The 13,129-nt window shown below is 47.8% G+C and overlaps 1 protein-coding gene across 2 annotated transcripts in view; it reads left to right on the top strand.

Moving 5' to 3' along the window:
* Positions 1–2,426: 2,426 nt before the first annotated feature.
* LOC146799841 (cell adhesion molecule CEACAM21-like) overlaps positions 2,427–13,129 on the top strand; it is a 212,443-nt gene continuing 201,740 nt past the window's right edge. The window contains exon 1 of one of the 2 annotated variants that reach the window (XM_085620736.1): positions 2,427–2,500. In XM_085620736.1, coding sequence (XP_085476862.1) covers positions 2,458–2,500 — 43 coding nt within the window. In that variant the 5' untranslated portion in view covers positions 2,427–2,457. The remainder of the gene's footprint in view (positions 2,501–13,129) is intronic. The other variant, XM_085620737.1, reaches the window with a different exon arrangement.

The raw sequence follows: 13,129 nt of genomic DNA, 5'->3' as shown, positions 1-13,129 counted from the left end.
CATGCATGAACAGACTGCTGAGACCCTTTCTGCTTGATAAGTGGTGTGACGTGATGGGCCTGTTTACACAGACTGCTGAGACTTGTGTCTGATTGTGCAGTTGTGTGATGTGATGTGCCTGTGTGCACAGACTGCTTAGACCCTGTCTGCTTGTGCAGTGGTGTCATCTGGTGTCTGTAGGTACAGACTGCTGAGACTCGTGTCTGCTTGTGCAGTGGCATGATGTGATGTGCCTGTGTGCACAGATTGCTGAGACCCATGTCTGCTTGTGCAGTGGTGTGAAGTGATGTGTCTGTGTGCACTGTTGTGATGTGACGTGCCTGTGTACACAGACTGCTGAGACTCGTGTCTGCTTGTGCAGTGGTGTGAAGTGATGTGTCTCTGTGCACTGTTGTGATGTGACGTGCCTGTGTACACAGACTGCTGAGACTCGTGTCTGCTTGTGCAGTGGTGTGAAGTGATGTGCCTATGTGCACAGACTGCTGAGACTCATGTCTGCTTGTGAAGTGGTGTAATGTGATGTTCCTGTGTGCACAGACTGCTGAGACTCATGTCTGCTTGTGCAGTGGTGCGATGTTATGTGCCTGCGTTTACAGACTGCTGAGATGCTGTCTGCTTGTGCAGTGGTGTGATGTGACATGCTTGCATGAACAGACTGCTGAGACTCATGTCTGCTTGTGCAGTGGCATGATGTGATATACCTGTGTGCACAGACTGCTGAGACTACATCTCAAATTGTGCAGTGGTTTGATGTGCCTGTGTGCACAGACTGCTGAGACTTGTGTCTGCTTGTGCAGTCAGTGGTGTGATGTGATGTGCCTGTGTGCACAGACTGCTGAGACTCACGGCTGCTTGTGCAGTGGTGTGGTGTGATGCGCATGTGTGCACAGACCACTGAGACTCGTAGCTGTTTGTGGAGTGGTGTGGTGTGATGTGCATGCATGAACAGACTGCTGCGGCTCGTGGCTGCTTGTGTAGTGGTGTGGTATGATATGCATGCATAAACAGACTGCTGAGGGTATGTCTGCTTGTGCAGTGGTGTGTTGTGATGTGCATGAATGAACAGACTGCTGAGACTCATGGCTGCTTGTGCAGTGATGTAATGTGATGTGTATATATGAACAGACTGCTGAGCCTCGTGTCTGCTTGTGCAGTCAGAGGTCTGCTTTTGCAGTGGTGTGATGTGATGTTCCTGTGTGCACAGACTACTGAGACTTGTGTCTACTTGTGCAGTGGCATGATGTGATGTGCCTGTGTGCACAGACTGCTGAGACTCGTGTCTGCTTGTGTAGTGGTGTGATGTGACGTGCCTATGTACACAGACTGCTGAGACTCGTGTCTGCTTGTGCAGTGATGGGATTTGATATGCCTGTGTGCACAGACTGCTGAGACTCTGTCTGCTTGTGCAGTGGTGTGATGTGACATTTCTCTGTACACAAACTGCTGAGCCTTGGGTCTGCTTGTGCTGTGGTGTGATGTGCCTCTGTGCTCAGACTGCTGAGACTCTGTCTGCTTGTGCAGTCGTGTGATGTGATGTGCCTATGCGCATAGACTACTGAGACTCGTGTCTACTTGTACAGTAGTGTGATGTGATGTACCTGTGTGCACAGACTGACGAGACTCGTGTGTACTTGAACTGCGGTGTCATCTGGTGTCTGTATTCACAGATTGCTGAGACTCATGTTTTTGCTAGTGCAGTGTTGTGATGTGATGTGATATGCCTGAGTGTACAGACTGCTGAGACTTGTGTCCACTTGTGCAGTGGTGTGATGTGATGTGCCTGTGTGCACAGACTGCTGAGACCCGTGTCTACTTGTGCAGTGGTGTGATGTGATGTGATGTCTCTGTGTGCACAGACTGCTGAGACCCATGTCTGCTTGTGCAGTGGTGTGATGTGATCTGCTTCTGTGCACAGACTGCTGAGACTTGAGTCAGCTTGTGCAGTGGTGTGATGTGATGTGTCTGTGTGCACAGACTGCTGAAACTCGTGCCTGCTTGTGCAGTGGTGTGATGTGATGTGCGTGCAAGCACAGACTGCTGAGACTGGTTGCTGCTTGTGCTGTTGTGTGATGTGATGTGCGTGCATGCGCTGACTGCTCGGACTCCTGTCTGTTTGTGCAGTGGTCTGATGTGACGTGCCTGTGTACACAGACTTCTTCGACTCATGTTTGATTGTGCAGTGGTGTGATGTGATGTGCCTGTGTGCACAGACTGCTGAGACTCGTGTTTGCTTGTGCAGTGGTGTGATGTGATCTGCCTTTGTGCACAGACTTCTGAGACTCTTGTCTGCTTGTGCAGTGGTGTGATGTGATGCCCCTCTGTGGTGTCTTTCACTTTCCATTTCATGTGTGCAGCATTCTAGTGTTTCCTGCTTGAGTTGTATTTCCTCTTTATTTCTGATGTATTTTAACATCCCCTCCCAGACAGCTCAGTTGCTGCCTCGCCCCAGAAGCTTCAATGGCGGTGCTCTGTCTCTTCCTGCTCCTCCTCGCATACTTTGGTAAGGCAATTTCAGCTTCTTTGAAATACCCTATAGAATATGCTTTCCTTTTTCCGGTGGTAGCACTGGGTACTGGTGGTAGCTCTTCTGTCTTCTGCTGCTGTGGGTGATGGCTTTACAAGTGCTATGCTATGGCCAGGGTATGTGGCTGCTGGTGTTAGTTGTTCTGTTTCTAGAGGTATATATTCTACTGCTAGTTTTTCTGTTTCTGTCCTCCTGGCTGTGGGTGTAGTTATATGTTAACGTTCTGTGCTGAGGTGTGTAGGTGCTGGTGGTACATGTTCTGTTTGTGTGGTTGGGTGGATGCATATGGGTGCTGGTATTGGTTCTTCAGTTTCCAGGCATATGGGTCCTGCTGCTAGTTTTCTGTATCTGTGACTGCTGGCTGTGGGCGTAGTTATACGTTAACGTTCTGTGCTGAGGTCTATGGATGCTGGTGGTAGATCGTCTATTTCTGTGTTTCATGGGTGTGAGTGCTGATGGTAGGCCTTCTGTTTGTGAATGTGTCTCTTGTTTGTGCTGCTACTTCCTCTGTGCCAGTGGCTGGTGGCTTTGGGTGACGATATTCGTTCTTTTCTTTCTATGGCAGATGACTGCATGTTTTGGCCCTCTGTCACCCCTTTCTTAGGCTGAACTCTAAAGGTGCTGGTTCTAGGTCTTGTGGTGCTAGGTTTTCTGTTTCTGTATCCCCATTGCTGTGGGTGCTGGCAGTAGTTCTTTAGTTCTTTGCTTTCTATGGTTGATAATGTGGGTATTAGGTCCTTAATTTATGTGATTGAGGGCTGTCTTTCACCCTCACTCTTTATAACTGTTGGGTGGGGTGCTAGAGTTACTTCTTCTCTTTCACTGACTGTAGGTGCCGGCCTTAGTTTTGTTTCTGTCGCTCAGGTCTGTGTGTGCTGGACTTAATTCATCTCTCTCCGTGGTTGAATATTGAGGGTGGTGGTGCTAGTTTTTCCATTTTTGTGGCTGATGGCTATTCGTGCTGGTGTTAGGTCTTCTGTTATTTCTATGTTTGGTAATTGTTGCTTCTAGTGGTACCTCTTCTGTTTCTATGACTGATGTATTGTGGGTGCCGACGAGCCTCTTTATCTGTGGCTGACTGCTATGGGTGCTGGTGTTTGGTCTTCTTTATTTCTACATTTGGTGATTGTTGCTTCTGGTGTGACCTCTTCTGCTTCTATGACTGATTGATTGTGGGTGCTGATGTTCTGTTTTTGTGGCTGACAGCTATGGGTACTGGTGTTAGGTCTTCTGTTATTTCTATGTTTGGTGATTGTTTCTTCTGGTGGGACCTCTTCTGCTTCTATGAATGATGGATTGGGGGTGCCGATGATCTTCTGTTTCTTTGGTGGACTGCTATGGCTGCTGGTGTTAGGTCTTCTGTTATTTCTATGTTTGGTGATTGTTGCTTCTAGTGGTACCTCTTCTGTTTCTATAACTGATGGATTGTGTGTGCAGATGAGCATCTGTATCTGTGGCTGACTGCTAGAAATTACAAAAGATCTAACACCAGCACGGTGTTAGATCTTTTGTTATTTCTATGTTTGGTTATTGTTGCTTCTGGTGTGACCTCTTCTGTTTCTATGACTGATGGTTTGTGGCTGCCGATGATCTTCTGTTTCTGTGGCTGATGGCAATGGGAACAGATGTTGGGTCTTCTGTTATTTCTAAGTTTGGTGATTGTTGCTTCTGATGTTACCTCTTCTGTTTCTATGACTGATGGTTTGTGGCTGCCGATGATCTTCTGTTTCTGTGGCTGATGGCAATGGGTACAGATGTTGGATCTTCTGATATTTCAATGTTTGGTGATTGTTGCTTCTGTTGTTACCTCTTCTGTTTCTATAACTGATTTTTTTGTGGGTGCCGATGTTTTGTTTCTGTGGCTGACGGCTCTGGGTGCTGGTGTTTTGTCTTCTCTTATTTCTATGTTTGGGATTGTTGCTTCTGGTGAGAACTCTTCTCTTTCTATGACTGATGGTTTGTAGGTGCTGATTTTCTGTTTCTGTGGCTGACGGTTATGGGTGCTGGTGTTAGTTCTCCAGTGTTGGTGGATGATTGTTTGGATGATTCTTTTATTTCAATGTTTGGATGGATAAAGTACCCATAAAGCACCTCACATTTCAAAACACCGTCCGTCCTTTTTATGTGCCCTTTTGCTTCCCTGAGGAGGGCTGTTGGAGGTTTGCGTGAGGCGACCTCTGTAATTTGGGTGCTGAGGGTCCTCAGCGTTTGTTAAATGATGCGTTCCATCTGTTTATTCTGTTTGTGGTTAGCTGGAGCTTGTCCGTCACATTGTGTACAGTTTATGCCCTCCTCCTCCAGTTTGAATTGCAGGGCCTCAGCATCATTCCCTTTTTCAAGGGTTCTTTGGTGTTGTTGGTCTTTGCCTGTTGAATTTACACTGGGAATCTGCCTACCTTTGGATTTTGCTGACGGTGTTGCAGATATCCACATGGTGTAGCTAGAGGTACACTGTAGAACCATTCATGTTGTTTGTTTGTAACTGTTACAGACACCGAAGGGCCTCCTCGTGTATATCAGGTATATTACTTCAATTCCTCAGTGTATGTTGCACTCCTGATGGCTACCGGCTGGTTCAGCATGGGCAAGCATTCAAGGAACTCAAACCATACCTGTCCTTCCTCGGGGGTCAGAGGCTCTTATTCTCCCCCGGTCCTGGAGAGAGGTTTGAAGGATATGCTAAGATCCTTGTCTGGGGTGTAAAACCGGCATCGCAGGAGAGTCTCTTTCTCATTATCCTCTGTCTTCCTCAGACAAGCCACGGTATTCTGTCAGTTCTCCACCATCTTGTTCCTCCTGGGTGTCTCCAGAATATGAGGATGACACCGCTTTTGTTGGTGATCCTTCTGCGCCTAGAGGACATATATCTTAAGGGAGGACCCTCGTCCAGTCATTTCACATCTCTCCTCCAATCTCCAGCTACCTTCAGAGAGAGAGATCAGCCTAGTACAAGAGGTGAAGGGTTTCAGCTGTTCCAAAGACCCTCCCTTCCGAAGGTGCAAGCGATTCCTGAGATTCAGGGTGTCCCTAAACAAGAGTGGAAGGACTTGGACAGAGGTTCAGCTCCAGGTAGGCTAGATCGTCTGGCCAAGGGAGAGAATGATTCACTACAATCTTAGGTTGTAGATCTCTTACTGGCAACCCTTGTGTGGAAACCTCCATCTCACGGAATTCACAAAGGTAAACCTACACTTTTGTGTAAGTTTACTAATTTTCAGTATTCACAAAGGTGAACTTGGACCAAAAGTCTAACTTTAATACTCTCCAGTACTCACAAAGGTAAACTTAGACCAAAAGTCTAACTTTACTACTTTTCGGTATTCACAAAAGTAAACTTAGACCAAATGTCTGATTTCACTACGTTCCAGTATTCACAAAGGCAAACTTACACTGTTCCAGAGAGGGGTTCTATATGTAATTCCAGAGTATTATTCCTGAAAGCCTTGGGTGACTATGTATGATTATAGACTTGAGATTTTTGAACCAGTTCATTCCCACCATACACACTTCAACAAGTCTTCCCTTGGATTTCCTGGGGGGATTTCCGGACAAAAATAGATCTTCAGGGTGCCTACCTCCATATCCCGATAGCCCCCTCATCGGATTCCTCAGGTTTTACACTGCAGTTCTGAGGGCTGCTCTTTGGGCTCAGGACCCCTCCTAGGGTTTTTAGCAAGGTCCTGGCTCCAGTATTGGGTCTTCTTCATGCATAAGGGGTGATAGTCCACCCGTATATGCCCAATTTATTGATTCAGCCTCTCTACCATGCACAGTCAGAGGACGTACAGTCTCCACCATACAGACACTCCAGGATTTCTGATCAACCGACCCAAGTCCCTTCTCTGTCTACCGTAGAGGTTGGAATATGTGGGTGCCACTTTCAAAACAGTTCAGAGACTCATCTTGCACCCAGAACACAGTAAAATCAAGCTCTGGAACCTCTGGCATTGAAGCCGAAAGAGAAGGCACCAGCAAGGGAATGGATATGAATTCAAGGGAATATGGCACATATTAATTCTTTGCCATCTAGGCTCTTCACTGTTCTAGAAAACAAGGATGCCAATCTCTATTTCTGTCCTTCTTTTTCTTTAAAGGTGTCAGTGCTGAGTATCATGCCTTAGTCACCACTCCATTTGGTGTGTCACTTACTAGATCACTGTCTTCCTTTCCTGCAGAAGTATAAAGTCTGAACTCAGACAACCTTTCCATCTGGGAGAGTCTTTCCTGGTGGATGATGTCTATCCTTTTCAGGAACTTTTTTTGCCTACCCCCAACCTAATTTAACTAGCCATAGATGCCAGCAGCCTGGTTTTGGGACCGGTATCAGGGTCTCTTGGGCGCTTTGGAGCAAGGGAGATACTCCAATTGGTGGGAGTTGATGGCGGTTTGGAGATCTATTAAACTTTTGGGTTAGTTGTTGAACACACGCCTACAAAGCCCTAGACAACTCAGACCCGCATACCTCAACCGCGCCTCACATTCCACGCACCCACCAGAGACCTCCGCTCAACTGGCCCTGGCTGCCATCCCACGTATCCACAAGACCACGGCCAGGGGAAGATCTTTCTCCGACCTCGCAGTAAAGACTTGGAACACCTGCTTCTCCACCTCAGGCAGTCACTGACACTGCCTCAATTCAGGAAGGACCTCAAGACCTGACTCTCCGACTGAACCACAGTCCCTGCGACAGATCAACAGCTCTCACCCCCCCCCCCCAATTCCCCCCACCTCCAGCATCTTGAGACCTTTTTGGGTGAGTAGCCACGTTTTACAAATCACTTGATTGATTGATTGAAGGGAAAAGTTTGGTAGTTCGTACCGACAGCGTATTAACTGGGTCCTATCTAACTAGATAGTTCTCTGAATCAGTAACACAACAGATCTATGTCTGCTCCATCTTGAAACCTCAGAACCAGTCACATCAAGGGTCCTCCGAACTCTCAGGCAGACTCTTTCAGGAGGACCTTTCCATGCTCCCAGAATTGTGTCCTAAGTCCTGTCATCTTCGAGGAAATATACAGGAGGTGGAAGACCCTCTGGTACGTTCATTTGCAACACATCAGAACCCCAGCTTCACCTGTTCTTACCCAGGTACCATGAGCGGCAGGCAGTAGACATACATGTTCTAACCAACCCCTGGTTGAAGGGTCTCCTTTATGTCTTCACCCTCGTTCATCTGATTCAGAGTCAGAGGAGATTCCTTTGGTCCTTCCTTTCTACAATCTCCAGTGCTCAACAAATTACCTCATCACTGTAGATTCGGTCTACACTGCTCAACAGATTTCCTCATCACTGCAGATGCGGTCTCCAGTGCTTGACAGATTATCTCATCACTATAGATGCGGTCTACAGTGTTTGGCAGATTAGCTCATCACTGTAGATGTGGTCTCCAGTGCTCGACAGATTATCTCATCACTGCAGATGCGATCTCCACTGCTAGACAGATTACCTCATCACTGTAGATGTGGTCTCCAGTGCTCGACAGATTACCTCATCACTGCAGATGCGATCTCCAGGTCTTGACAGATTACCTCATCACTGCAGATGCGATCTCCAGTGCTCGACAGATTACCTCATCACTGCAGATGTGATCTCCAGTACTAGACATATTACTTCATCACTCCAGATGTGATCCCCAGTGCTCAACAGATCATCTCACCACTGCAGATGAGGTCTCCAGTGCTCGACAGATTACTTCCTCACTCAAGATGCAATCTCCAGTGCTAGACAGGTTACCTCATCACTGTTGATGTGGTCTCCACTGCTCAACAGATTACCTCATCACTGCACATGCGGTCTCCAGAGCTCGACAGATCACCTCATCACTCCAGATGCGATCTCCAGTACTATACAGATGACCTCATCACTGTAAATGCAGACTCCACTGCTCGACAGATTACCTCATCACTACAGATGCGTTCTCCCGTGCTAGACAGGTTACCTCATCACTGTAGATACGGTCTCCAGTGCTCGACAGATTACCTCATCCCTCCAGATGTGATCTCCAGTGCTCGACAGTTCATCTCATCACTGCATTGAGATCTCCGGTGCTAGCAGGTTACCTGATCACTGTAGATGTAACCTTCAGTGCTAGACAGATTACCTCATTACTGTAGATGCGATCTCCAGTGCTAGACCGACTACCTCATCACTCCAGATGCGATCTCCACTGCTTGACAGATTACCTCATCACTGTAGATGCGGTCTCCAGTGCTATACAGATTAGCTCATCCCTGCAGATGCGATCTCCAGTGCTAGACAGATTACCTCATCACTGCAGATGCGGTCTCCAGTGCTCGACAGATTACCTCATCACTGCAGATGCGGTCTCCAGTGCTCGACAGATTACCACTTCACTGCAGATGCAATCTCCAGTGCTAGACAGGTTACCTCATCACTGCAGATCCGATCCCTAGTGCTCGATATATTACCTCATCACTGCAGATGCGATCTCCAGGGCTCAACAGATTACCTCATCACTGCAGATGCGGTCTCCAGTGCTCAACAGATTACCTCATCACTGCAGATGCGGTCTCCAGTGCTAGACAGATTAGCTCATCACTGCAGATGCGATCTCCAGTGCTCGACAGATTACCTCATCACTGCAGATGTGATCTCCAGTACTAGACATATTACTTCATCACTCCAGATGTGATCCCCAGTGCTCAACAGATCATCTCACCACTGCAGATGAGGTCTCCAGTGCTCGACAGATTACTCCCTCACTCAAGATGCAATCTCCAGTGCTAGACAGGTTACCTCATCACTGTTGATGTGGTCTCCACTGCTCAACAGATTACCTCATCACTGCACATGCGGTCTCCAGAGCTCGACAGATCACCTCATCACTCCAGATGCGATCTCCAGTACTATACAGATGACCTCATCACTGTAAATGCAGACTCCACTGCTCGACAGATTACCTCATCACTACAGATGCGTTCTCCCGTGCTAGACAGGTTACCTCATCACTGTAGATACGGTCTCCAGTGCTCGACAGATTACCTCATCCCTCCAGATGTGATCTCCAGTGCTCGACAGTTCATCTCATCACTGCATTGAGATCTCCAGTGCTAGCAGGTTACCTCATCACTGTAGATGTAACCTTCAGTGCTAGACAGATTACCTCATTACTGTAGATGCGATCTCCAGTGCTAGACCGACTACCTCATCACTCCAGATGCGATCTCCACTGCTTGACAGATTACCTCATCACTGTAGATGCGGTCTCCACTGCTCGACAGGTTACCTCATCACTGTAGATGCGGTCTCCAGTGCTCGACAGATTACCTCATCACTGTAGATGCGATCTCCACTGCTCGAAAGATTACCACATCACTGTAGATGCAGTCTCCACTGCTCGAAAGGTTACCTCATCACTGTAGATGCGGTCTCCAGTGCTTGACAGATTACCTCATCACTGTAGATACGATCTCCACTGCTCGAAAGATTACCACATCACTGTAGATGCGGTCTCCGCTGCTTGTCAGAGTACCTCATCACTGCTAATGCAATCTCCAGTGCTAGACAGATTACCTCATCACTGTAGATACGATCTTCAGTGCTAGGCAGATTGCCGCATCACTCCAGATCCGATCACCAGTGCTCGACACATCATCTCATCCCTGCAGATGCGATCTCCAGTGCTAGAAAGGTTACCTCATCACTGTAGATGCGGTCTCCAGTGCTTGACAGATTACCTCATCACTGTAGATGTGGTCTTCCCTGCTCAACATATTACCTCATCACTGCAGATGCGGTCTCCAGTGCTCGACAGATTACCTCATCACTGTAGATGCGATCTCCAGTGCTAGACAGATTACCTCATCACTCCAGATGCGATCTCCAGTGCTCGACAGATCATCTCACCACTGTAGATGAGGTCTCCAGTGCTCGACAGATTACCTCATCATTCCAGATGTGATCTCCAGTGCTAGACAGGTTACCTCATCACTGTAGATGCGGTCTCCACTGCACAACAGGTTACTTCATCACTGTAGATGCGGTCTCCAGTGCTCAACAGATTACCTCATCACTGCAGATGCGATCTCCCATGCTCGACAAATCATCTCATCCCTGTAGATGCGATCTCCAGTGCTAGACATATTACCTCATCACTCCAGATGCGATCTCCCATGCTCGACAAATCATCTCATCACTGCAGATGAGGTCTCCCGTCCTCAACAGATTACCTCATCACTACAGATGCGATCTCCAGTGCTCGACAGATCATCTCATCATGGCAAATGAGATCTCCACTGCTCGACAGATTACCTCATAACTGCAGATGTGACCTTCTGGGCTTGACAGATTACCACATCACTGTAGATGTGATCTCTAGTGCTTGACAGATTACCTCATCACTCCAGATGCGATCTCCAGTGCTAGACAGATTACCTCATCACTGTAGATGTGATCTTCAGTGCTAGACAGATTACCTCATCACTCCAGATCCGACCACCAGTGCTCGACACATCATCTCATCACTGCAATTGCGATCTCCAGTGCTAGACAGGTTACCTCATCACTGTAGATGCGGTCTCTAGTGCTCAACAGATTACCTCACCACTGCAGATGAGGTCTCCAGTGCTCGACAGATTACCTCATCATTCAAGATGCAATCCCCAGTGCTAGACAGATTACCTCATCACTATAGATGCGATCTTCAGTGCTAGACAGATTACCTCATCACTCCAGATCCGATCACCAGTGCTCGACACATGATTTCATCACTGCAGATGCGATCTCCAGTGCTAGACAGGTTACCTCATCACTGCAGATGCGGCCTCCACTGCTAGACAGGTTACCTCATCACTGCAGATGCGGTCTCCAGTGCTCGACAGATTACCTCATCACTGTAGATGCGGTCTTCCCTGCTCAACATATTACCTCATCACTGCAGATGCGGTCACAGTGCTCAACAGATTACCTCATCACTGTAGATGCAATCTCCAGTGCTAGACAGATTACCTCATCACTCCAGATGCGATCTCCAGTGCTAGACAGGTCACCTCATCACTGTAGATGCGGTCTCCACTGCTAGACAGGTTACCTCATCACTGTAGATGAGGTCTCCAGTGCTAGACAGATTACCTCATTCCTGTAGATGCGATCTCCAGTGCTAGACATATTACATCATCACTCCAGATACGATCTCCAATGCAGATGAGGTCTCATGTCCTCAACAGATTACCTCATCTCTCCAGATGCGATCTCCAGTGCTCGACAGATCATCTCATCACTGCAAATGAGATCTCCAGTTCTAGTAGGTTACCTCATCACTGTAGATGCGGTCTCCACTGCTCCACAGATTACCTCATAACTGCAGATGCGACCTTCAGTGCTAGACAGGTTACCTCATCACTGTAGATGCGGTTTCCACTGCTTGACAGATTACCTCATAACTGCAGATGCAATCTTCAGTGCTAGACAGATTACCTCACCACTGTAGATGCGATCTCCAGTGCTCGACAGATTACCTCATCACTCCAGATGCGATCTCCAGTGCTTAACAGGTTACCTCATCACTCTAGATGCAGTCTCCACTGCTCAACAGATTACCTCATTTCTCCAGATGTGATCTCCAGTGCTAGACAGGTTACCTCATCACTGTAGATGCGGTCTCCACTGCTTGACAGATTACCTCATCACTACAGCTGCAATCTCCAGTGCTAGACAGGTTACCTCACCACTGTAGGTGCGGCCTCCACTGCTTGACATGTTACCTCATCATTGTAGATGCGGTCTCCAGTGCTCGACAGATTACCTCATCACTGCAGATGTGATCCCCAGTGCTAGACAGATTACCTCATCACTGTAGATGCGGTCTTCACTGCTCGACAGATCACCTCATCACTGCAGATGCGATCTCCAGTGCTAGACAGATTTCATCATCACTGTAGATGCGATCTTCAGTGCTAGACCGATTAACTCATCACTCCAGATGTGATCACCATTGCTCGACAGATTATCTCACCACTGCAGATGCGATCTCCAGTGATAGACAGGTTACCTCATCACTGTAGATGCGGTCCTCACTGCTTGACAGATACCTCATCACTACAGATGCAATCTCCAGTGCTAGACAGGCTACCTCACCACTGTAGATGTGGTCTCCACTGCTCGACAGGTTACCTCATCATTGTAGATGCGGTCTCCAGTGCTCGACAGATTACCTCATCACTGCAGATGCGATCCCCAGTGCTACACAGATTACCTCATCACTGTAGATGCGGTCTCCACTCCTCGACAGATTACCTTTTCACTGCAGATGCGATCTCCAGTGCTAGACATATTATCTCATCACTGTAGATGCGATCTTCAGTGCTAGACAGGTTACCTCATCACTCTAGATGCAATCACCACTGTTCGACAGATTACCTCATCACTCCAGATGCGATCTCCAGTGTTAGACAGGATACCTCATCACTGTAGATGCGGTCTCCACTGCTTGACAGATTACCTCATCACTACAGATGCGATCTCCAGTGCTAGACAGGTTACCTCACCACTGCAGATGCGGCCTCCACTGCACGTCAGGTTACCTCATCATTGTAGATGCGGTCTCCAGTGCTTGACAGATTACCTCATCACTGCACATGCGAT

The sequence above is a fragment of the Triturus cristatus genome, chromosome 8, assembly GCF_964204655.1.
Source record: "Triturus cristatus chromosome 8, aTriCri1.1, whole genome shotgun sequence".
NCBI classification, from domain to species: domain Eukaryota; kingdom Metazoa; phylum Chordata; class Amphibia; order Caudata; family Salamandridae; genus Triturus; species Triturus cristatus.
This window is presented reverse-complemented; position numbering and strand designations above follow the sequence as displayed.